This window comes from Eucyclogobius newberryi, unplaced genomic scaffold (genome assembly GCF_026437365.1).
Source record: "Eucyclogobius newberryi isolate DKJ021-1_F unplaced genomic scaffold, fEucNew1.0.hap1 SCAF_8, whole genome shotgun sequence".
Taxonomy (NCBI): Eukaryota; Metazoa; Chordata; class Actinopteri; order Gobiiformes; family Gobiidae; genus Eucyclogobius; species Eucyclogobius newberryi.
In genome coordinates, this window is record NW_027316500.1 from 31,943,426 (window position 1) to 31,969,182 (window position 25,757).

The 25,757-nt window shown below is 44.4% G+C and overlaps 1 protein-coding gene across 1 annotated transcript in view; it reads left to right on the top strand.

Annotated features, from left to right (window-relative positions):
• The first annotated feature begins 16,020 nt into the window (after window positions 1-16,020).
• LOC140351348 (ras and Rab interactor 2-like) overlaps window positions 16,021-25,757 on the top strand; it is a 47,142-nt gene continuing 37,405 nt past the window's right edge. Inside the window, exons 1-5 of the mRNA XM_072437155.1 lie at window positions 16,021-16,100; window positions 18,541-18,635; window positions 20,089-20,335; window positions 22,555-22,669; window positions 25,394-25,466. Of these exons, the coding sequence (XP_072293256.1) occupies window positions 16,044-16,100; window positions 18,541-18,635; window positions 20,089-20,335; window positions 22,555-22,669; window positions 25,394-25,466 (587 nt within the window). The 5' untranslated portion in view covers window positions 16,021-16,043. The remainder of the gene's footprint in view (window positions 16,101-18,540; window positions 18,636-20,088; window positions 20,336-22,554; window positions 22,670-25,393; window positions 25,467-25,757) is intronic.

The window sequence follows — 25,757 nt, forward strand, 5'->3', positions numbered from 1 at the left end:
AGGCGTGTCTCTGCTGGTGAAGGAGGCGTGTCTCTGCTGGTGAAGGAGGCGTGTCTGCTGGTGAAGGAGGCGTGTCTCTGCTGGTGAAGGAGGCGTGTCTCTGCTGGTGAAGGAGGCGTGTCTCTGCTGGTGAAGGAGGCGTGTCTCTGCTGGTGAAGGAGGCGTGTCTGCTGGTGAAGGAGGCGTGTCTGCTGGTGAAGAGGAGGCGTGTCTCTGCTGGTGAAGAGGAGGCGTGTCTCTGCTGTTAAAGGAGGCGTGTCTGCTTCGTTCAGTTTCAAAGACTTTGTTTCCGTGGAGACGGTAAAAAACACTTAAACATTGTGTTTTACAGAGCGTTTGGATTAAACTAACGATAAATGTTCAAATTCATCAATACAAATAAAAATAATGGTTCAACATTTCTGATTTTCTTTGTTTCTGTTTGTTTACTTCAGTAGTGACAGTAAAAGTACACACGCTGAAGTACACACGCTGAAGTACACACGCTGAAGTACACACGCTGAAGGACACACGCTGGAGTACACACGCTGAAGTACACACGCTGAAGTACACACGCTGGAGTACACACGCTGAAGTACACACGCTGAAGGACACACGCTGAAGTACACACGCTGAAGTACACACGCTGAAGTACACACGCTGAAGGACACACGCTGAAGGACACACGCTGGAGTACACACGCTGAAGTACACACGCTGAAGGACACACGCTGAAGGACACACGCTGGAGTACACACGCTGAAGTACACACGCTGAAGTACACACGCTGAAGTACACACGCTGAAGGACACACGCTGAAGTACACACGCTGAAGTACACACGCTGAAGGACACACGCTGGAGTACACACGCTGAAGTACACACGCTGAAGGACACACGCTGAAGTACACACGCTGAAGGACACACGCTGGAGTACACACGCTGAAGTACACACGCTGGAGTACACACGCTGAAGTACACACGCTGAAGGACACACGCTGGAGTACACACGCTGAAGGACACACGCTGGAGTACACACGCTGAAGTACACACGCTGAAGGACACACGCTGGAGTACACACGCTGGAGTACACACGCTGAAGTACACACGCTGAAGTACACACGCTGAAGGACACACGCTGGAGTACACACGCTGAAGTACACACGCTGGAGTACACACGCTGGAGTACACACGCTGAAGGACACATACTGCAGTACTGATACTGAAGTACACATACTGAAGAGAAGAAATACTGAAGTTGAATGGACGATTTTTTTTGCCCAAATCTGAGTCTTATTTCCTCGTGGCGTGGACGGCCGATTAGTCCTGCCACGTGTCAATCATAAAATGCACCTACCGCTCACCTGCAGCCGCGTGCGGCTCGTCCCCATGAGCAGCACGTTTCCGCGTGTCTAAGCGCATTGATCTATCATAATATAGTTCCCTCAGTGTACGGGACACTATGAAGACGGAGAAAGACAGATCGAGCTGACTCTGGAGAAGACTGAAATCTACGGGAGACGAGAGATGCGATGCGTCGCGCTAATAAACAAACGCACGTGTGTGTCGTATCAGTCCGCATGGGGGAGTGGCGTGCGCACGGGGGAGTGGCGTGAGCACGGGGGAGTGGCGTGAGCACGGGGGAGTGGCGTGCGCACGGGGGAGTGGCGTGAGCACGGGGGAGTGGCGTGAGCACGGGGGAGTGGCGTGAGCACGGGGGAGTGGCGTGAGCACGGGGGAGTGGCGTGCGCACGGGGGAGTGGCGTGAGCACGGGGGAGTGGCGTGAGCACGGGGGAGTGGCGTGCGCACGGGGGAGCGGCATGCGCACTTCCGCCTGTGTTCTCAAATCGCCGAAAAATGTCCATTGCGCCTTTAAAGTATTAAAGCACTTGTAATGCAAAACACATCAATAATACTATTAAAATAAATTCATAATTGAGTATTATGATTTTAATTATAGTATTAGTAGTATTACATTTTTGTGTGTTTTTTGGGCTCATGTTTGAAAAAGTCCAAAATAATGTCGTTATTGGCCATTTTTATTCATGTTTTGCTGCAGCACTTTTTTTAAATGTACTTTAAGAGTAAAAAGTAAAAGTAACTGATCGAGAACTATTAAAGCATCGCACTGTAATAAATCATGATAATTATGTTTTTAGTCATTTTATTGGCAACTTTAGAGGTTATTTTTGTTATAAAGCCTGTTTTTGTTTGTTCACAGGAAACAAAGCGTCTGTAAAAGTGCTAAAAACAAACCCCTCTGCCATTGCAGCAGCTCTAAAACCTGACACCTACTTTTACTTTTGAGTCCAGTTCCAAAATGTAGTGAGTAGAAAGTACAACTCGTGCTCTGAAATGCAGTGAAGTAAAAGTAAAAGTATCCACTGTACAGTACTTTAACTTTTGTACTTTTGTTACTTTGCACCTGCAGTACCTGTTCCTCCTCCTGGGAGTATTAGTATTAGTAGTTAACCAGAGCGTGCAGTAAAAGTATTTGTACCAGACATCTCCATCTCTTCTTTAATCAGTGGCGCCCCCCAGAGGACCAACTGAGCATTACAGTGTGAACTGCTAGTATCAGGCTGTAGTACTTTAACATACTTTTACATTTTACTACTACTATCACTGCTACTACCATAACTACTACTACTATTACTAATACTACCATTACTACTACTACTATTACTGCTACTACCATAACTACTACTACTATTACTAATACTACCATAACTACTACTATTACTGCTACTACCATAACTACTATTACTAATACTACCATAACTACTACTATTACTGCTACTACCATAACTACTACTACTATTACTAATACTACCATAACTACTACTATTACTGCTACTACCATAACTACTATTACTGCTACTACCATAACTACTATTACTAATACTACCATTACTACTACTACTATTACTGCTACTACCATAACTACTACTACTATTACTAATACTACCATAACTACTACTATTACTGCTACTACCATAACTACTATTACTAATACTACCATAACTACTACTATTACTGCTACTACCATAACTACTACTACTATTACTAATACTACCATAACTACTACTATTACTGCTACTATCATAACTACTATTACTAATACTACCATAACTACTACTATTACTGCTACTACCATAACTACTATTACTAATACTACCATAACTACTACTATTACTGCTACTACCATAACTACTATTACTAATACTACCATAACTACTACTATTACTGCTACTACCATAACTACTACTACTATTACAGCTACTACCATAACTACTACTACTATTACTAATACTACCATAACTACTACTATTACTGCTACTACCATTACTACTACTACTATTACTAATACTACCATAACTACTACTATTACTGCTTCTACCATAACTACTACTACTATTACTAATACTACCATAACTACTACTATTACTGCTACTACCATTACTACTACTACTATTACTAATACTACCATAACTACTACTATTACTAATACTACCATTACTACTACTACTATTACTAATACTACCATAACTACTACTATTACTGCTACTACCATTACTACTACTACTATTACTAATACTACCATAACTACTACTATTACTAATACTACCATTACTACTACTACTATTACTAATACTACCATAACTACTACTATTACTGCTACTATCATAACTACTATTACTAATACTACCATAACTACTACTATTACTGCTACTACCATAACTACTACTATTACTGCTACTACCATTACTACTACTACTATTACTAATACTACCATAACTACTACTATTACTAATACTACCATTACTACTACTACTATTACTAATACTACCATAACTACTACTATTACTAATACTACCATAACTACTACTACTATTACTAATACTACCATAACTACTACTACAATTACTGCTGGTTTTGTTTGTTTCAGAAAGTGTCTTTAATGATAGAATAATTAAAACTTTGATGACGTCATTTCACTTCCGCTCTCGAGATCAATGTGGAGTTTGTTCTGAATCTTGTGAATGGATTTACGCCGTGACGTAGAGCGGTGACGCGTGAGCTGAACGTAAATACTTTTGTTGTGGTTTTAGGAGAAAAACTCGGGAAAGTCAAGTTACATGCGAACAGGAAGTGGAGCTGTCAGACCTTCAAAATAAAAGAGCAGCAGCAGCACGATGTTGGTTTTCAAAGGTTTACGTCACTAAAAACACTGGAGACACTGTTTTCTGGTCTAGGGTTTGCTGTATGTCTCACCGCGCTCTTCACACTCCTTATAGTCCTCATAGATAAAGCCTGTGGTTAAAAATAAGGTGAAAAAGATGATTTAACCTTTGAAAATAAGAAATAAATGGAAAATATGTTGTACAATGTTTTAATTTGACATGGTATTGATTTATGATTTATGATTTATTAGTCATACATCCAGTTAAAAGAATATTAATAGAGTAAAAGTTGATAGAAATAAATTACACATGTTTGAAAACTGTATAAACTAATTTAAAACAGTCCTGATTTTTTTTTATTTTTTTATTCTAATGCAGCAGTTTAAAGCTCTTTACACGATTTTTCTCAACAAGTGCCCAAGAAAACAAAGCGGGAATCGAACCTCTGACCTTTGGGCGAGGACGAGTGCAACTTAATTGGCGTAAAAGTATAATTTATATGCAATATTAACAAGTATTATCCCACCAATTATAGTGAAAATAGAACATTGTAAAAACATGTCATTTATTTAATGTATTTAGTTTGATGGACACAACCTGTGGTAATATTTATCATAGTTTTACTTCCGTTGAGTTGCAGTTTGTTAATTAAAAAAAAAAAAAGTTTAAAATGATAAGAAGTAGAGCTGAATCCCTCTGTGATGTCATCAATGTGCGACGTTTAAAACACACTATACACTTGATAATGTGGAATTTACAGGCTCTTGTTTACAGTCTGGTTGCTAGGTAACAACTGTGCAATTACTTCTACCGATGTCATATTTGTACAGTTATAAACAAACGGGCAAAATGTTTAGTCGAATCTGAAATATAATTATGTTTTCTGCATCTTTTTGAAATGTGTCGTTTGAGCGGTCTCTTTAAATGTGTTTGTTTGTGTTTGTTAGTGTTTGTTTGTGCGAAATAAAACTGTATAAAAAGTATAATCTCGTGTTGTCTCGACTTTAGACAAAGATCTCGTGTAAACATCATCTTACTGTGAAAGCGGCCTCCGGAAGCGCCTCGGTGCCTCGTCCGTCCTGCGCCCGCCTTGAGTCGCTCCTGCTCGGGCTGCTCAGAGCCGAGGAGCCGCTGCCATGGACGGAGCCGCCGGGACAACTTTACCCCACGAGAAACACCACAAACCCGCGTAACAAACACCACAAACCCGCGTAACAATCTGTGAAACGCGTGGAAAACGACCGCATTGTCACGGAAGTGCGGGAATGTGATGCTTTTGTCACGGTTTAAGTCTCGGAGCGGGTTCTTTTCCAGCGCAAAGAAGAAAGAGGTACGACTCTCTCTTTCTGCACTTTCCGCTCTGGATCAAGCGGGTTTACCGCAGGTTTTAAGCGTTAAACTGTGAGAAACGCGCGAGGTGAAAGTAGAACAGAGTTATTATTGAAGTGTTAGTGTTTATTCTGTGTTTTTAGTGTGTTTTTAGTGTGTTTTACTTTGTTTTTTGGGGAAGAAAAGAGCACATTGTCGCAGAATCCCGCGGGACTTTGATGCCTTTCGCCACCTGTTGCCAACAAGACAAACCAGGACTAAACCAGGACTAAACCAGGACTAAACCAGGACTAAACCAGGTCTAAACCTGGACTAAACCAGGACTAAACCAGGACTAAACCAGGACTAAACCAGGACTAAACCTGGACTAAACCAGGACTAAACCAGGTCTAAACCTGGACTAAACCTGGACTAAACCAGGACTAAACCAGGACTAAACCTGGACTAAACCTGGACTAAACCTGGACTAAACCAGGACTAAACCAGGTCTAAACCAGGACTAAACCAGGTCTAAACCAGGACTTAACTTGGACTAAACCAGGACTAAACCAGGACTAAACCAGGACTAAACCAGGACTAAACCTGGACTTAAACCTGGACTAAACCAGGTCTAAACCAGGTCAAAACCTGGACTAAACCAGGAATTAACCGGTTATAAACTAGAAATAAACCAGGACTAAAGGAGGACTAAACAGGTTATACACTAGGACAAAACCAGGTCTAAACCAGGTCTAAAACAGGTCTAAACCAGGTCTAAACCAGGTCTAAACCAGGTCTAAAGCAGGTCTAAAGCAGGACTAAACCAGGACTAAACCAGGTCTAAAACAGGACTAAACCAGGTCTAAACCAGGTCTAAACCAGGTCTAAAGCAGGTCTAAAGCAGGACTAAACCAGGTCTAAACCAGGTCTAAACCAGGACTAAACCAGGTCTAGAGCAGGACTAAAGCAGGACTAAAGCAGGACTAAAGCAGGTCTAAACCAGGTCTAAACCAGGTCTAAACCAGGTCTAAACCAGGTCTAAAGCAGGTCTAAAGCAGGACTAAACCAGGTCTAAACCAGGTCTAAACCAGGACTAAACCAGGTCTAGAGCAGGACTAAAGCAGGACTAAAGCAGGACTAAACCAGGTCTAAACCAGGTCTAAACCAGGTCTAAAGCAGGTCTAAACTAGGTCTAAACCAGGACTAAACCAGGACTAAACCAGGACTAAACCAGGACTATATCTGAAACTCATCTGACGTGTGTTTTGTATTTTTAATCATACTTTTGTATTTGTTAAATGATTGTATTAAACTGTGTTGTAACTTTATGACTTCATGACTTCATGACTTCATGACTTCATGACTTCATGACTTTATGACTTTATGACTTTATGACTTTATGACTGCAGAGCACGTGGCCCAGACTGACCTGACTCTAATATAGATTATAATTTAATATTAATCAAGTGTCATTTCAAAGAGAAAAGCTGTAAAACGTGTTGAAAATGACAGAGGAGAACTCTGTGGAGAACTCTGTGGAGAACTCTGTGGAGAACTCTGTGGAGAACTCTGTGGAGAACTCTGTGGAGAACTGTGTGTGTGGAGAACTGTGTGTGTGGAGAACTGTGTGTGTGGAGAACTGTGTGTGTGGAGAACTGTGTGTGTGGAGAACTGTGTGTGTGGAGAACTCTGTGTGTGGAGAACTCTGTGTGTGGAGAACTCTGTGGAGAACTGTGTGTGGAGAGAACTCTGTGGAGAACTGTGTGTGTGGAGAACTGTGTGTGTGGAGAACTGTGTGTGTGGAGAACTGTGTGTGTGGAGAACTGTGTGTGTGGAGAACTCTGTGTGTGGAGAACTCTGTGGAGAACTCTGTGGAGAACTGTGTGTGTGGAGAACTCTGTGTGTGGAGAACTCTGTGGAGAACTGTGTGTGGAGAGAACTCTGTGGAGAACTGTGTGTGTGGAGAACTGTGTGTGTGGAGAACTCTGTGTGTGGAGAACTCTGTGGAGAACTGTGTGTGGAGAGAACTCTGTGGAGAACTGTGTGTGTGGAGAACTCTGTGTGTGGAGAACTCTGTGGAGAACTCTGTGGGTGGAGAACTGTGTGTGTGGAGAACTCTGTGTGTGGAGAACTGTGTGTGTGGAGAACTGTGTGTGTGGAGAACTGTGTGTGTGGAGAACTGTGTGTGTGGAGAACTCTGTGTGTGGAGATCTCTGTGTGTGGAGAACTCTGTGTGTGGAGAACTGTGTGTGGAGAGAACTCTGTGGAGAACTGTGTGTGTGGAGAACTCTGTGTGTGGAGAACTCTGTGTGTGGAGAACTCTGTGTGTGGAGAACTCTGTGGAGAACTGTGTGTGGAGAGAACTCTGTGGAGAACTGTGTGTGTGGAGAACTGTGTGTGTGGAGAACTGTGTGTGTGGAGAACTGTGTGTGTGGAGAACTCTGTGTGTGGAGAACTCTGTGGAGAACTCTGTGGAGAACTGTGTGTGGAGAGAACTCTGTGGAGAACTGTGTGTGTGGAGAACTGTGTGTGTGGAGAACTCTGTGTGTGGAGAACTCTGTGGAGAACTGTGTGTGGAGAGAACTCTGTGGAGAACTGTGTGTGTGGAGAACTGTGTGTGTGGAGAACTCTGTGTGTGGAGAACTCTGTGGAGAACTCTGTGGGTGGAGAACTGTGTGTGTGGAGAACTCTGTGTGTGGAGAACTGTGTGTGTGGAGAACTGTGTGTGTGGAGAACTGTGTGTGTGGAGAACTGTGTGTGTGGAGAACTGTGTGTGTGGAGAACTCTGTGTGTGGAGAACTCTGTGTGTGGAGATCTCTGTGTGTGGAGAACTCTGTGTGTGGAGAACTCTGTGGAGAACTGTGTGTGGAGAGAACTCTGTGGAGAACTGTGTGTGGAGAACTCTGTGTGTGGAGAACTCTGTGTGTGGAGAACTCTGTGTGTGGAGAACTCTGTGTGTGGAGAACTCTGTGTGTGGAGAACTCTGTGTGAGGAGAACTCTGTGTGTGGAGAACTCTGTGAAGAACCCTCAGAGTTATTCTTTGTTCCCTGTCCCGTTCCCGTTCCCATGGAGATAAAGGTCTCTCTCTTCCTCTTCTCTGTCGTGGTGAGTAAATCCGGGTCAAACGCACTCGGCCTCGGTTTTTCCTGAAGCTGGAGACGATCCAGAAGATCAAAGACACAAAGAGACTCAGAACTTTCTAAACTAATGGAACTTTCTGAAGTCTGAAGTCTAACAAAGGCTCTAAGTCTGGATTAGAGCTGCAGCTCACGACCAGTCAAACCAATAATGTCTTTAGATGTTCTTTTATGTCACAATAACTCTATGTTCTAGAGTCTAAAGTCAAAGCTCCGTCTGTTAAAAGCGTTTGTGTCGAGGTCAGACTCTGGAGACGAGTGTTCGAGGTCAGACTCTGGAGACGAGCGTTCCAGGTCAGACTCTGGAGACGAGCGTTCGAGGTCAGACTCTGGAGACGAGCGTTCGAGGTCAGACTCTGGAGACGAGCGTTCCAGGTCAGACTCTGGAGACGAGCGTTCGAGGTCAGACTCTGGAGACGAGCGTTCGAGGTCAGACTCTGGAGACGAGCGTTCGAGGTCAGACTCTGGAGACGAGCGTTCGAGGTCAGACTCTGGAGACGAGCGTTCGAGGTCAGACTCTGGAGACGAGCGTTCGAGGTCAGACTCTGGAGACGAGCGTTCCAGGTCAGACTCTGGAGACGAGCGTTCGAGGTCAGACTCTGGAGACGAGCGTTCGAGGTCAGACTCTGGAGACGAGCGTTCGAGGTCAGACTCTGGAGACGAGCGTTCCAGGTCAGACTCTGGAGACGAGCGTTCCAGGTCAGACTCTGGAGACGAGCGTTCCAGGTCAGACTCTGGAGACGAGCGTTCGAGGTCAGACTCTGGAGACAAGCGTTCGAGGTCAGACTCTGGAGACGAGCGTTCCAGGTCAGACTCTGGAGACGAGCGTTCCAGGTCAGACTCTGGAGACGAGCGTTCCAGGTCAGACTCTGGAGACGAGCGTTCCAGGTCAGACTCTGGAGACGAGCGTTCCAGGTCAGACTCTGGAGACGAGCGTTCCAGGTCAGACTCTGGAGACGAGCGTTCCAGGTCAGACTCTGGAGACGAGCGTTCCAGGTCAGACTCTGGAGACGAGCGTTCCAGGTCAGACTCTGGAGACGAGCGTTCCAGGTCGAACAGCAGCGATTCAAAGTCTGTGTTTGATTTGTTTTCATCTTTTTTGCCTTGAACTAAAGTCTGATTATGATGGGATTTCTGGAGTTGTCACGTAAACGTCTCCGTCTGAATCTGATTAGTTTGAGTTTTGTCGGGGAAAATGAGGCAGAAACGGTCAAACGAAGGTGGAAAAGTCAAACATGTCGTTATTATAAAGGTCAAAGTACTTTTCTAACGTCATTATTGAATCAATCTGATGTTTTTTCTCTCATTTCCAGCCCAGGATCGGTGTGAAGTTGTCTTTGGTTTTGTTTCTCAGCCTGATGTTGTTGTTGTTGTTGTTGTTGTTGTGTCGCGTTGTTTTCTTTGTCGCTGCTTCTAATTGGACCTCAGTTTGCACGTCCTGTGACTTGACCTTTCACCTTTCACCTCTTCAGGCTCGGGTTCTCCCCTCGGGCCACAGGAAATGTTGAGTTAGAAGTTTTCCCATGTCTGTAGAATTCATTTGGCCCTGATGCGTTTTTCAGGTTTTACGTCACTGTGATTGTTTTTTTTTCAGTTTTTTTGTTGCTGTGATTGTGTTTCTCGTTGTTGTGATTGTGTTTTATGGGTTTTTTGTTGCTGTGATTGTGTTTTTTATGTTTTACGTCACTGTGATTGTTTTTTTCAGTTTTTTTTGTCTCTGTGATGTGTTTTACGGGTTTGTGATTGTGTTTTTCGTTGTTGTGATTGTGTTTTTTGTGTTTTTTGTTGTTGTGATTGTGTTTTTCATTGTTGTGATTGTGTTTTTCGTTGTGATTGTGTTTTTTGTTGTTGTGATTGTGTTTTTTGTGTTTTTCATTGTTGTGATTGTGTTTTTCGTTGTTGTGATTGTGTTTTTCATTGTTGTGATTGTGTTTTTTGTTGTTGTGATTGTGTTTTTCGTTGTGATTGTGTTTTTTGTTGTTGTGATTGTGTTTTTGTGTTTTTCATTGTTGTGATTGTGTTTTTCGTTGTTGTGATTGTGTTTTTCATTGTTGTGATTGTGTTTTTCATTGTTGTGATTGTGTTTTTCGTTGTTGTGATTGTGTTTTTCGTTGTTGTGATTGTGTTTTTCATTGTTGTGATTGTGTTTTTTGTTGTTGTGATTGTGTTTTTCGTTGTGATTGTGTTTTTTGTTGTTGTGATTGTGTTTTTGTGTTTTTCATTGTTGTGATTGTGTTTTTCGTTGTTGTGATTGTGTTTTTCATTGTTGTGATTGTGTTTTTCATTGTTGTGATTGTGTTTTTCGTTGTTGTGATTGTGTTTTTCATTGTTGTGATTGTGTTTTTCATTGTTGTGATTGTGTTTTTCGTTGTTGTGATTGTGTTTTTCGTTGTTGTGATTGTGTTTTTCGTTGTTGTGATTGTGTTTTTCGTTGTTGTGATTGTGTTTTTCGTTGTTGTGATTATGTTTTTTGTTGTTGTGATTGTGTTTTTCGTTGTTGTGATTGTGTTTTTCGCCACCATGATTGTTTTTCTTTCAGTTTTTTTGTCACTGTGAGGTGTTTTTCATGTTTTTCGTCGCTGCGATCTGTGACCCGCTTCTGTGACTGCGCCTGACCCGCCTGTGAGTCGGGCCTCATCTGTGAGCCGGGCCTCATCTGTGAGCCGGGCCTCATCTGTGAGTCGGGCCTTGTTCATGAGTCGGAGCTTTTGAAACGTTTCATTTCCTCGTCTTTGTCTCAAACTCCTCGCTCAGACTTAAAAAGTGCTGAGTGGAAACTGCAGCGTCAGTGTGAAGTCTCATGAGCTCGTCTGAGTCACAGCAGTTCAGCTCAGAGTCCTAGTCCCAGGTCCAGGTCCTGGTCCAGGTCCAGGTCCAGATTGCTGCTCTGCCTTGGTCACACATGGACCTTGGACTCAGTTTTTCTCAGACTCGATAGAAACAACTGAAGAATGAAAGAGTTAATCCACCCCCTGTTTACAGCGGCGTGTGAGGCCCTGGTTAGGAAATAAACACATATTTTTGGATGTTTTTTGGAAGTGTTTTTCTTAAAAGATTCAATTGTCGTCGTCTGGAACCTGTTCAGTTTGTGCTCCTCTTTCCACTTCTTCATCTGTTTTGAAACCTTTAGTCCGACTTTTCTTTCTTGGAACGTGCTCTGCTGGACACGCCCACCGCAGACTGGACACGCCCACCGCAGACTGGACACGCCCACCACAGACTGGACACGCCCACCACAGACTGGACACGCCCACCACAGACTGGACACGCCCACCACAGACTGGAATGTGGCTCAGATCTGGAGCCGAACGTGAGGTTTAAAGTTCAACTCTGAGAGAGATGGAGAGAGGGCGGCGAACGGGACGTAAAGGGGGACGTAAAGGGGGACGTAAAGGGGGACGTAAAGTGGACGTAAAGGAGACGTAAAGGAGACGTAAAGGGGACGTAAAGGGGACGTAACGTGGACGTGAAGTGGACGTAAAGGAGACGTAAAGGGGACGTAACGTGGACGTAACGTGGACGTAAAGTGGACGTAAAGTGGACGTAAAGTGGACGTAACGTGGACGTAAAGGAGACGTAAAGGAGACGTAAAGGGGGACGTAAAGGAGACGTAAAGGGGACGTAAAGGGGGACGTAAAGGGGGACGTAAAGGGGGACGTAAAGGGGGACGTAACGGGGACGTAACGTGGACGTAAAGGGGACGTAAAGACGTAAAGGAGACGTAAAGGAGACGTAAAGGAGACGTAAGGGGACGTAAACGGGACTTTAGCGCTTGTGTTGTTGTTTACGTAGCATTAGCCGCATTAGCTTCCTGAGGTTTTGCTTGTGTTTGTCTTTTTAGCAGCTAACGTTGTTAACTGGTGATTCAGGGCGTCTGACACGGGGTTTAACAGGATGTGATGTCATTTTTACATTTGACTGTAAAGGTGCAGTTTTCTTTAGTCCAGTCGAACTGGTTTAGTCCAGACTACTTCCTGCAGAAGAGTCATGTGATTATGACTCACCCTGTAACCTGGACTAAAGCTGGACTAAAGCTGGACTAAAGCTGGACTAAAGCTGGACTAAAGCTGGACTAAAGCTGGACTGAACCTGGACTAAAGCTGGACTAAAGCTGGACTAAAGCTGGACTGAACCTGGACTGAACCTGGACTGAACCTGGACTAAAGCTGGACTAAAGCTGGACTAAAGCTGGACTAAAGCTGGACTGAACCTGGACTGAACCTGGACTGAACCTGGACTGAACCTGGACTAAAGCTGGACTAAAGCTGGACTAAAGCTGGACTAAAGCTGGACTAAAGCTGGACTAAACCTGTAATCAACTTGGACTAAAGCTGGACTAAAGCTGGACTAACGCTGGACTAACGCTGGACTAACGCTGGACTAAACCTGGACTAAACCTGGACTAAACCTGGACTAAACCTGGACTAACGCTGGACTAACGCTGGACTAACGCTGGACTAACGCTGGACTAACGCTGGACTAAACCTGGACTAAACCTGGACTAAACCTGGACTAAAGCTGGACTAAAGCTGGACTAAAGCTGGACTAACGCTGGACTAACGCTGGACTAAACCTGGACTAAACCTGGACTAAACCTGGACTAAATCTGGACTAAACCTGGACTAAACCTGGACTAACGCTGGACTAACGCTGGACTAACGCTGGACTAACGCTGGACTAACGCTGGACTAAACCTGGACTAAACCTGGACTAAACCTGGACTAAACCTGGACTAAACCTGGACTAAACCTGGACTAAACCTGGACTAAACCTGGACTAAACCTGGACTAAAGCTGGACTAAAGCTGCTGGACTAAACCTGGACTAAACCTGGACTAAACCTGGACTAACACTGGACTAACACTGGACTAAACCTGGACTAAAGCTGCTGGACTAAACCTGGACTAACACTGGACTAACACTGGACTAAACCTGGACTAAACCACATTGTTTGGTGTCATGAATAATCCTAAAATTGCAGCGTCTTTCTCAGAACCATGGTTACACTTTAGTCCGTGATTGTGACATCATGACATCATCTGTTAAAGGTGAGGTCATTCTTCACATTGGACTTTCTTCTGTTGGAAAAGGAAGCGTCTGGTGCACAATGTGTTCACTTTGGAATCGTCCCATTTCCTCATTTCACTGACCACTGCGAGGGAAAAACATCTGACCAAAAGTGACCAAAACTGTACGTGAGGAGCAGAGAAATGTGGAACTAAAGCGACGTTCATCAGTGACTTTGGACGCTTAGGATCGTTACGTCATGTTTTATGATCGAATATGTCATGAAAAACTGTCCCAGAGAAAAGAAAACATGGGATTTCTCATTTTTCAAAGGAAACAATATTTACTAAACCTGGACTAAACCTGGACTAAACCTGGACTAAACCTGGACTAAACCTGGACTAAACCTGGACTAAACCTGGACTAAACTTGGACTGAAACTGGACTAAACCTGGACTAAACCTGGACTAATCCTGGACTAAACCTGGACTAAACCTGGACTAAACTTGGACTGAAACTGGACTAAACCTGGACTGAAACTGGACTAAACCTGGACTAAACCTGGACTGAAACTGGACTAAACCTGGACTAAACCTGGACTAAACCTGGACTAAACCTGGACTAAACCTGGACTAAACCTGGACTAAACCTGGACTAAACCTGGACTAAACCTGGGCTAAACCTGGACTAAACCTGGACTAAACCTGGTCTAAACTTGGACTAAACTTGGACTAAACTTGGACTGAACCTGGACTGAACCTGGACTGAACCTGGGCTAAACCTGGACTAAACTTGGACTAAACTTGGACTAAACTTGGACTAAACTTGGACTGAACCTGGACTGAACCTGGACTGAACCTGGACTAAACCTGGACTAAACCTGGACTAAACCTGGACTGAAACTGGACTGAACCTGGACTGAACCTGGACTGAACCTGGACTGAACCTGGACTAAACCTGGACTAAACCTGGACTAAACCTGGACTAAACCTGGGCTAAACCTGGACTGAACCTGGACTAAGCCTGGACTGAACCTGGACTGAACCTGGACTAAACCTGGGCTAAACCTGGGCTAAACCTGGGCTAAACCTGGGCTAAACCTGGACTAAACCTGGACTAAACCTGGACTAAACCTGGACTAAACCTGGACTAAACCTGGGCTAAACCTGGACTAAACCTGGACTAAACCTGGACTAAACCTGGACTGAAACTGGGTTTAAAACATTGTATTTTTCATCTTTTTTCACATATTTGAACAGCTGGAGCTAACACGGCTAACGCTAGTGACGCTTCACGCTCAGTACGATGCAGTGCTTCTAGATGTACAGAGTAAAAAGTACAGGTTCTTGTGGTGAAAAGTAACGAGTAGAAGTAAAAAGTCTCCACAAAGGTTCATAAACTCTTCTTAAGGACAGTTGTGTTACTTTCCTCTGGTGAATCCAGAATGACAGATTTGTGCTGGAGTCTTTCCTCTTCCACTTGTAAACACAGAGCACGACACGACTGTGAAGTGTTGTTCTGACGTCACCGGACGTTTGGCCCCTCGCCGTGTCCCACAGCCGGAGTCCAGCACCTGTCCAGCACCTGTCCAGCACCTGTCCAGCACCTGTCCATCATCTGTCCAGCACCTGTCCAGCATCTGTCCAGCATCTGTCCATCACCTGTCCAGCACCTGTCCAGCACCTGTCCAGCACCTGTCCAGCATCTGTCCAGCACCTGTCCAGCATCTGTCCATCACCTGTCCAGCATCTGTCCAGCATCTGTCCATCACCTGTCCAGCATCTGTCCAGCATCTGTCCATCATCTGTCCAGCACCTGTCCAGCACCTGTCCAGCATCTGTCCATCATCTGTCCAGCACCTGTCCAGCACCTGTCCAGCATCTGTCCAGCATCTGTCCAGCACCTGTCCAGCACCTGGGTCAAATGTCCAGATAAAGATCGGACGCTTAAGTTTCCGAACGACTCGAAGACGATCTGTGTTTTTCTCACTCATCTCGATATTGAAGCGTTTCCATAGTGACCGCAGTGTGTCATTTACTTTATTTCTGAATTTTCTCTGTTCTCTTTTTATGTCCAGTTTGTGTTGTCTTTATTGTTTAATGTCTCCACCTGAACATTTATGAGATAAATCCTGTGACTTCAGGTGAAACACGTTTACAACAAACGCAACACCACAATAATGTGAAACTATTATTTATTAGAGTTCACGTAGGATTTTTCACATCTGTTTAAAATACTGCATTGGGCTGGTCAGTTGGTTCTGGTCAGTTGGTTCTGGTCAGTTGGTTCTGGTCAGTTGGTTCTGGTCAGTTGGTTCTGGTCAGTTGGTTCTGGTCAGTTGGTTCTGGTCAGTTGGTTCTGGTCAGTTGGTTCTGGTCAGTTGGTTCTGGTCATAGAGTTGTTCTGTTGTTGTTCCAGACGCTGAAGCGATGTCGACGTCTGCAGTGAATCGCTCCAGACCAGAGAAGAAGAGCAGCTTCTTCAAGGTATTTACACTTTACACCGACTTAACTCTCCAGCTCACGCTCTTATTGTGACGGACTGAACGCACTGAACGCTCTTATTGTGACGGACTGAACGCTCTTATTGTGACGGACTGAACGCTCTTATTGTGACGGACTGAACGCTCTTATTGTGACGGACTGAACGCTCTTATTGTGACGGACTGAACGCTCTTATTGTGACGGACTGAACGCTCTTATTGTGACGGACTGAACGCTCTTATTGTGACGGACTGAACGCTCTCATTGTGACGGACTGAACGCTCTCATTGTGACGGACTGAACGCTCTTATTGTGACGGACTGAACGCTCTCATTGTGACGGACTGAACGCTCTCATTGTGACGGACTGAACGCTCTCATTGTGACGGACTGAACGCTCTCATTGTGACGGACTGAACGCTCTCATTGTGACGGACTGAACGCTCTCATTGTGACGGACTGAACGCTCTTATTGTGACGGACTGAACGCTCTTATTGTGACGGACTGAACGCTCCCCTCCGAGCCTCAGAAACACTCCGTATAACTGACCATTTCTCCATCTGTGACGTGAGAATCTTCTGCTGTTTTTAACTCGGTGAATCATCTCCAGACTCGCTCTGAGACTCTCGACCGTCTAATCAGGATCAGGACAACTGCTCGCCGACATTAGCGCGTGTAATTCCCTCTGCTGCCAGGAGGTGGAGCCAGCTTTTGTGTTTTAAACCTTTTCTTTAGTTCTAAAACATGAGATGCCAAACTAAAGGCCCTCAAGAGTGAGTTTAAAGGGCAATAACAACAGAAATAATGCATAATATTTGTCCTTTAAGTGCCACTGCTGTATGGACAGAGTTTGTAGTAATTTATTGTCATATTTTTGGGGGTAAATTATACAAATTTGGGAAAAGAATCTGGAAAAACTGGCTCAAAACTTTAATGAAATATGAGATGCATCAATTAAAGTCAAATATCTGATTCAGCCCTTAAACACTTGTAGTTGTGGCAGTAAAAACAGTTTAAATTGCTCTGGGACGAGTTTGGACTGGAGCGAAGGCGGAGTCACTCTGTGGTTTGGCCTCATTTCACTGTTTTTAACTTCAGCCTCTCCAAATGTGATGGAATAAACGTGAATAAAACACTTTAGCCAGAGATCGACAGCAAAATGCTCCAAATCTGAATCTGCAAAACAAAAACTTGTCAAACTCGTGCTTTTGGATGATTCCGGTGTGACTTTCCTCTGGAGGACGGAGCGAGTGACTGAATGAACTCTGTATCTTCTGCTCTGACCCAAAAGGACCCAAAATGAAGCGGTTCTCAGATCCGGGCCCTGAAGAGGTTCTTTGTGCCTTTACTTTGGGGGATAATCACAGACTCTGTCACGAGCTCCGCCTTCTTCCTTTCACTGCAGAAATGCACCTTAAACCTGGAAAAAGACACTTGTTTCAGGTTGAAATGAGTGAAATTATCCTTTTTTTAACAAGAGGCTTTTTTAACAAGGGGCTTTTTTTTAACAAGGGGCTTTGATACATGTTATAAAAAGCTAAAATACTTATTCTAAATTCAAAATAAAGCATAAAACACTTAATAACTTAAGCAAAATGTCACAAACACACTCTTAACACTTGTTTTTCATGTATTCTTATCAGGCATGGAGCAATAATAGTTTTATCTTTACCTTCATTGTTTTGTTGCAGTAAAAAACTCAAAGGACTACATAGACCATGATCCTTTGCTCCATCTCCAACATTATACAGTTGTTTAGCACGTTTATGTCGTAATGATTTGCACAAACTCAAGTCGTTTTAAAGGTTAAAGCTGCGTTTCTACTGCTCTTTTAGACTCCACCCACAATATCACTGTAAATATAATTATATCATACTGTGAGATTTGCATATTGTAATGTCCCTAAACAAATCTTACTAGTTTATAAAAGCTAGTTACATAATCGCACACATGTAGATCAGATTTAAGGTCATAAATGTTAAGAGCGATTTAGAGCGATTCATGTGCGTTAGAATCATCTTTATTCAGCGTTTGTTCAATCACGAGATTCAGGGACTAAAAACGTGAATAATAAAGTGCTTTTCTGGCCTTTTTTCCGTATAAAAGCCCTGTATATCTGTAGTTTTTGTACAGTTCAGTGCTACAGACATCAACACGTGTGATTCTCCGACGTGTTTAGCAGTTCATATTTCAGTCTTTTCTCAAATGCTGATTAAAAACGTAAACATCATTCAGCATTTTCTTCATTTTATAATTTCTTTTGAACATTTTTCAAAAGATTAAACCTTTAAACACAAAAACCAAAAGTCTCATTTGGTTCAAATTAAGTTTGAAGGTCATTTTTTCCATGCAGCGTTTTAACACCTTTAACAATCTTTTTACAAATACTTGTTAACTTGAATATAATTGTGTTAAATGAGAGTGTTTGTTTTCCCTGTTGCAGTTGATCGAGTCGTTTGCCGTGGAACTCGGGACGTTGAAGAAGGAGCTGGGCCACAAGTCCGAGCCGTCCCACTGCAGCTCTGAGCCTCTGCACGGGTGAGCGCAGTGACAGAGCGCACCACACGAGGGCGCAGTGACAGAGCGCACCACACGAGGGCGCAGTGACAGAGCGCACCACACGAGGGCGCAGTGACAGAGCGCACCACACGAGGGCGCAGTGACAGAGCGCACCACACGAGGGCGCAGTGACAGAGCGCACCACACGAGGGCGCAGTGACAGAGCGCACCACACGAGGGCGCAGTGACAGAACGCACCACACGAGGGCGCAGTGACAGAACGCACCGCACGAGGGCGCAGTGACAGAGCGCACCAGACGAGGGCGCAGTGACAGAGCGCACCACACGAGGGCGCAGTGACAGAGCGCACCAGACGAGGGCGCAGTGACAGAGCGCACCGCACGAGGGCGCAGTGACAGAGCGCTAGACCTGAGCTAGACCAGGGCCAGACCAGGGCCAGACCTGAGCTAGACCAGGGCCAGACCTGAGCTAGACCAGGGCCAGACCTGAGCCAGACCAGGGCCAGACCTGAGCTAGACCAGGGCCAGACCTGAGCCAGACCAGGGCCAGACCTGAGCCAGACCAGGGCCAGACCTGAGCTAGACCAGGGCCAGACCTGAGCCAGACCAGGGCCAGACCTGAGCCAGACCAGGGCCAGACCTGAGCTAGACCAGGGCCAGACCTGAGCTAGACCAGGGCCAGACCTGAGCTAGACCCGAGCCAGACCTGAGCTAGACCCGAGCTAGACCTGAGCCAGACCAGGGCCAGACCTGAGCTAGACCAGGGCCAGACCTGAGCCAGACCAGGGCCAGACCTGAACTAGACCAGGGCCAGACCTGAGCTAGACCAGGGCCAGACCTGAGCTAGACCAGGGCCAGACCTGAGCTAGACCCGAGCCAGACCTGAGCTAGACCTGAGCTAGACCTGAGCCAGACCAGGGCCAGACCTGAGCTAGACCAGGGCCAGACCTGAGCTAGACCTGAGCTAGACCTGAGCTAGACCTGAGCTAGACCTGAGCTAGACCTGAGCTAGACCAGGGCCAGACCTGAGCCAGACCTGAGCTAGACCGGGGCAAGACCGGGGCCAGACCAGAGCTAGACCAGAGCTAGACCGGGGCCAGACCGAGGCCAGACCAGAGCTAGACTGGGGCCAGACCAGAGCTAGACTGGGGCCAGACTGGGGCCAGACCGGGGCCAGACCAGGGCTAGACCAGGGCCAGACCTGAGCTAGACCAGGGCCAGGGCCACACCAGGGCTAGACCTGAGCTAGACCTGAGCTAGACCTGGGCCGGACCAGGGCCAGACCTGGGCCAGATCTGAGCTGGACCGGAGCTGGACCTGAACTAGAACAAACTAATTCAGTTCTAGCCCTGGACCAGAACCAGAACCAGAACCAGAACCAGAACAAATCCAGAACCAGACCAGATCAGAGCAGAACCAGACCAGGACTTAAATGCTCCTCTAACCCCCTTGTGCCTCCCTGTGTCCCACAGTCTGGAGGAGGACGTGGGGGGCCTCTTCCTGCGCGCCTCCCCCAGCTCGGGCCTCTGCTCTGGCGACAACTCTCCGCTCGGGACGGGCCTCTCCGGGTACTCTGGGCTCCGGGACTCCGGGTACTCGGGCTCGCTCCGCAGAAAGCCCACGGTTTTGGAGCGACTCATACGGACTCACTCTGTCTGGCTGCAGCTCGGGCTGGACCAGCAGGGGGCGCTCAAGATCCTCAGGAACCAGCCTCCCGGGGTGAGAGCGCCACAGGACACATTAGATTTCACATTTGACTCGACATTTTTGCACATTTGTCCCAGTTTGACCGTTTGTGTATTCCACAGCTGTTGCCATAGCAACCAGACTGTAAACAAGAGCCACACTCCACATAAACGACACAAGAGTTCAGATCTGACACACAATAAGACCATAAAACACCTTTATTTAGTCCAACCATGGTTTAAACTGTCTCTGTGTCGCACACTGATGACATCACAGAGGGATCCACTCCACTTCCTGTCATTTTAAACTCTTATGTTTCTAAATGTCTTCACAAACTGCAACTTAACGGAAGTAAAACTGTGATAAACTTTTACCACAGATGCCCTCCCACCACACTCAGAATTATAGAAACTTCATGTGGACTTTATAAGTTAAATGGAACTTAAACTGAACACTAAACACACACTCTTAAACCAGGACTAAACCAGGACTAAACACACACTCCTAAACCAGGACTAAACCAGGACTAAACACACACTCCTAAACCAGGACTAAACCAGGACTAAACCAGGACTAAACCAGGACTAAACCAGGACTAAACCAGGACTAAACCAGGACTAAACACACACTCTTAAACCAGGACTAAACCAGGACTAAACACACACTCTTAAACCAGGACTAAACCAGGACTAAACACACACACCTAAACCAGGACTAAACCAGGACTAAACACACACTCCTAAACCAGGACTAAACCAGGACTAAACCAGGACTAAACCAGGACTAAACACACACTCCTAAACCAGGACTAAACCAGGACTAAACCAGGACTAAACCAGGACTAAACCAGGACTAAACACAGACTCTTAAACCAGGACTAAACCAGGATTAAACCAGGACTATACCAGGTCTAAACCAGGACTAAACCAGGACTAAACCAGGACTAAACCAGGACTAAACCAGGACTAAACCAGGACTAAACACAGACTCTTAAACCAGGACTAAACCAGGATTAAACCAGGACTATACCAGGTCTAAACCAGGACTAAACCAGGACTAAACCAGGACTAAACCAGGACTAAACCAGGACTAAACCAGGACTAAATGCAGACTCTTAAACCAGGACTAAACCAGGACTAAACCAGGACTAAACCAAGACTAAACCAAGACTAAACCAAGACTAAACCAAGACTAAACCAAGACTAAACCAAGACTAAACACTAAACCAAGACTAAACCAAGACTAAACCAAGACTAAACCAAGACTAAACCAAGACTAAACCAAGACTAAACCAAGACTAAACCAAGACTAAACCAAGACCGAACCAGGACTGAACCAGGTCTGGTTTTGTCTGGTTCTCCCGCTCAGACGTTCGTGGTTCTGACTCTTTGCTCTGGTTTTGTCTGGTTCTCCCGCTCAGACGTTCGTGGTTCTGACTCTTTGCTCTGGTTTTGTCTGGTTCTCCCGCTCAGACGTTCGTGGTTCTGACTCTTTGCTCTGGTTTTGTCTGGTTCTCCCGCTCAGACGTTCGTGGTTCTGACTCTTTGCTCTGGTTTTGTCTGGTTCTCCCGCTCAGACGTTCGTGGTTCTGACTCTTTGCTCTGGTTTTGTCTGGTTCTCCCGCTCAGACGTTCGTGGTTCTGACTCTTTGCTCTGGTTTTGTCTGGTTCTCCCGCTCAGACGTTCGTGGTTCTGACTCTTTGCTCTGGTTTTGTCTGGTTCTCCCGCTCAGACGTTCGTGGTTCTGACTCTTTGCTCTGGTTTTGTCTGGTTCTCCCGCTCAGACGTTCGTGGTTCTGACTCTTTGCTCTGGTTTTGTCTGGTTCTCCCGCTCAGACGTTCGTGGTTCTGACTCTTTGCTCTGGTTTTGTCTGGTTCTCCCGCTCAGACGTTCGTGGTTCTGACTCTTTGCTCTGGTTTTGTCTGGTTCTCCCGCTCAGACGTTCGTGGTTCTGACTCTTTGCTCTGGTTTTGTCTGGTTCTCCCGCTCAGACGTTCGTGGTTCTGACTCTTTGCTCTGGTTTTGTCTGGTTCTCCCGCTCAGACGTTCGTGGTTCTGACTCTTTGCTCTGGTTTTGTCTGGTTCTCCCGCTCAGACGTTCGTGGTTCTGACTCTTTGCTCTGGTTTTGTCTGGTTCTCCCGCTCAGACGTTCGTGGTTCTGACTCTTTGCTCTGGTTTTGTCTGGTTCTCCCGCTCAGACGTTCGTGGTTCTGACTCTTTGCTCTGGTTTTGTCTGGTTCTCCCGCTCAGACGTTCGTGGTTCGCCGCTCCAGCTCGCTGCAGAGGAAAGCGCTCAGTGTGAGGATGGACTCGGACTCGGACTCGGATCTGGTCCAGGACTTCGCCGTGAGAGAGAGCCAGTGCTGTGAGTGACGCTGCAGTTCACTGTTTCATAACCATCAAACTGAATTATCCGTGCCACATGTTGATTTCCACTGAACTCGTTAGTGGGAAGGTTCCGGTCGATACTGTGAAACAAACGAGGCTCAGACCTGTCGAGACACAAACACGTGAAATCATACTTACTGTAACTGTCTTTCAAATGTCTTAGAAATTATAAGACAGCCACGCTCTAAATGCCCTTAGTTTATTATCAATTGTTAAACGTGGCTGTTATTATTGGGCAGACATAATTAGGCTGTATAAACACAGAATAGCCTCATAATACAGTGGTATTTAACAATGTAAAACTGCTACATAAAACTGTTATACAGTTAACTTCATAATAACTCAAATAAAACTTTTTCACAAGGTCCAAAATAAGTCAGATTTAGACCAGATTCTTAATTTAATTAGTCCATTTCCAAGTTCATTGTGTGACTTATTAGAAAAATATAAAAATAAAAGAACTTTGAAATTTTTTTTTATTTTATTTTTTAAATTGTTTTATTGTATTTACTGTATTTAATTTTATTGATTTGATGGATTTCTTTTTTTTTTTTTTATTTAGAAAAAATATATTTATTTTATTTATTTTATTTATTTTATTTATTTTATTTATCTTATTTATCTTATTTATCTTATTTATCTTTCTTTTTTGAATATACTAAATAGAAGTAGACCTGCAGGATTATCAGCACTTCTAAATACTTTATTGGTCATATTATTGAGACGAGCTCCATGGTAACGCTCAGGGGGAGGGGCTTGAGAGTGCTGCTGGTGCCGACCGCCGCGTCCAGCTCAAAATGTTACATATTGTGCTTTAAAAGGCCAAAGTGATGCACAATAAGTACGAGCATTTTGAAGTATTAGTACTGCAGTATATGAGTATATTAGTACTGCAGTATTACGTAGTATATTAGTACTGCAGTATTACGTAGTATATTAGTACTGCAGTATTACGTAGTATATTAGTACTGCAGTATGTGAGTATATTAGTACTGCAGTATTACGTAGTATATTAGTACTGCAGTATGTGAGTATATTAGTACTGCAGTAGTACGTAGTATATTAGTACTGCAGTATTACGTAGTATATTAGTACTGCAGTATGTGAGTATATTAGTACTGCAGTATGTGAGTATATTAGTACTGCAGTATGTGAGTATATTAGTACTGCAGTATTACGTAGTATATTAGTACTGCAGTATGTGAGTATATTAGTACTGCAGTATGTGAGTATATTAGTACTGCAGTATTACGTAGTATATTAGTACTGCAGTATGTGAGTATATTAGTACTGCAGTATGTGAGTATATTAGTACTGCAGTATTACGTAGTATATTAGTACTGCAGTATGTGAGTATATTAGTACTGCAGTAGTACGTAGTATATTAGTACTGCAGTATGTGAGTATATTAGTACTGCAGTAGTACGTCGTATATTAGTACTGCAGTATTACGTAGTATATTAGTACTGCAGTATGTGAGTATATTAGTACTGCAGTAGTACGTAGTATATTAGTACTGCAGTATTACGTAGTATATTAGTACTGCAGTATGTGAGTATATTAGTACTGCAGTATTAAGTAGTATATTAGTACTGCAGTATGTGAGTATATTAGTACTGCAGTAGTACGTAGTATATTAGTACTGCAGTATTACGTAGTATATTAGTACTGCAGTATGTGAGTATATTAGTACTGCAGTAGTACGTAGTATATTAGTACTGCAGTAGTACGTAGTATATTAGTACTGCAGTATGTGAGTATATTAGTACTGCAGTAGTACGTAGTATATTAGTACTGCAGTATTACGTAGTATATTAGTACTGCAGTATGTGAGTATATATATTAGTACTGCAGTATTACGTAGTATATTAGTACTGCAGTATGTGAGTATATTAGTACTGCAGTATTACGTAGTATATTAGTACTGCAGTATGTGAGTATATTAGTACTGCAGTAGTACGTAGTATATTAGTACTGCAGTATGAGTATATTAGTACTGCAGTAGTACGTAGTATATTAGTACTGCAGTATTACGTAGTATATTAGTACTGCAGTATGTGAGTATATTAGTACTGCAGTAGTACGTAGTATATTAGTACTGCAGTATTACGTAGTATATTAGTACTGCAGTATTACGTAGTATATTAGTACTGCAGTAGTACGTAGTATATTAGTACTGCAGTATGTGAGTATATTAGTACTGCAGTAGTACGTAGTATATTAGTACTGCAGTAGTACTGTATAAGTCATGTTTACTCTTGAAGTACAAATGGATTCTGAGGAAAGTGGTTTTGAGTCTGAGCCAGAGGTTGACGTGATGTCGACATAAATCTGAAGCGTGAGTGGGACGTTTCTAAACTGTTACCACACGTTTTTGCCGCAGGAAAAACAAAAAAAAGGGTGTGAAAAATGCACAAAGATGAGGACGAAAAGCAAAAGTGAACTTCAGCAGAAACTTCTTTGTCCAACGTTTTCTCGCCACAAACAGTGAAGCTGACGCCGTCTGTTTGTCGGGAAAAACCCTGATGACTCGACATGTGGACTGTTCTATCGAGTGTTCCACATACGCATGTCTCTGTGTCGTTTACACTCTATTGTCTATTGTCTTATTGTCTTATTATTGTCTTATTATTGTCTTATTATTGTCTTATTATTGTCTTATTATTGTCTCATGTGGTGTATTGTCCTCGTGTCTCTGCAGCGTTCTCTCTAGAAGGATCTGGACTCAGTTTTGCAGATCTGTTTCGTCTCGTGGCCTTTTGTTGCCTCAGCAGGTCAGTGCCAACTACGAGGGCACCAAGGGTCAAACGGAGTGACTGTGTAGGGCATAGGGCACCAGCCAGACTGTGTAGGGCATAGAGCACCAACCAGACTGTGTAGGGCATAGAGCACCAGGGCATAGAGCACCAACCAGACTGTGTAGGGCATAGAGCACCAACCAGACTGTGTAGGGCATAGGGCACCAGGGCATAGAGCACCAACCAGACTGTGTAGGGCATAGAGCACCAACCAGACTGTGTAGGGCATAGGGCACCAGCCAGACTGTGTAGGGCATAGAGCACCAA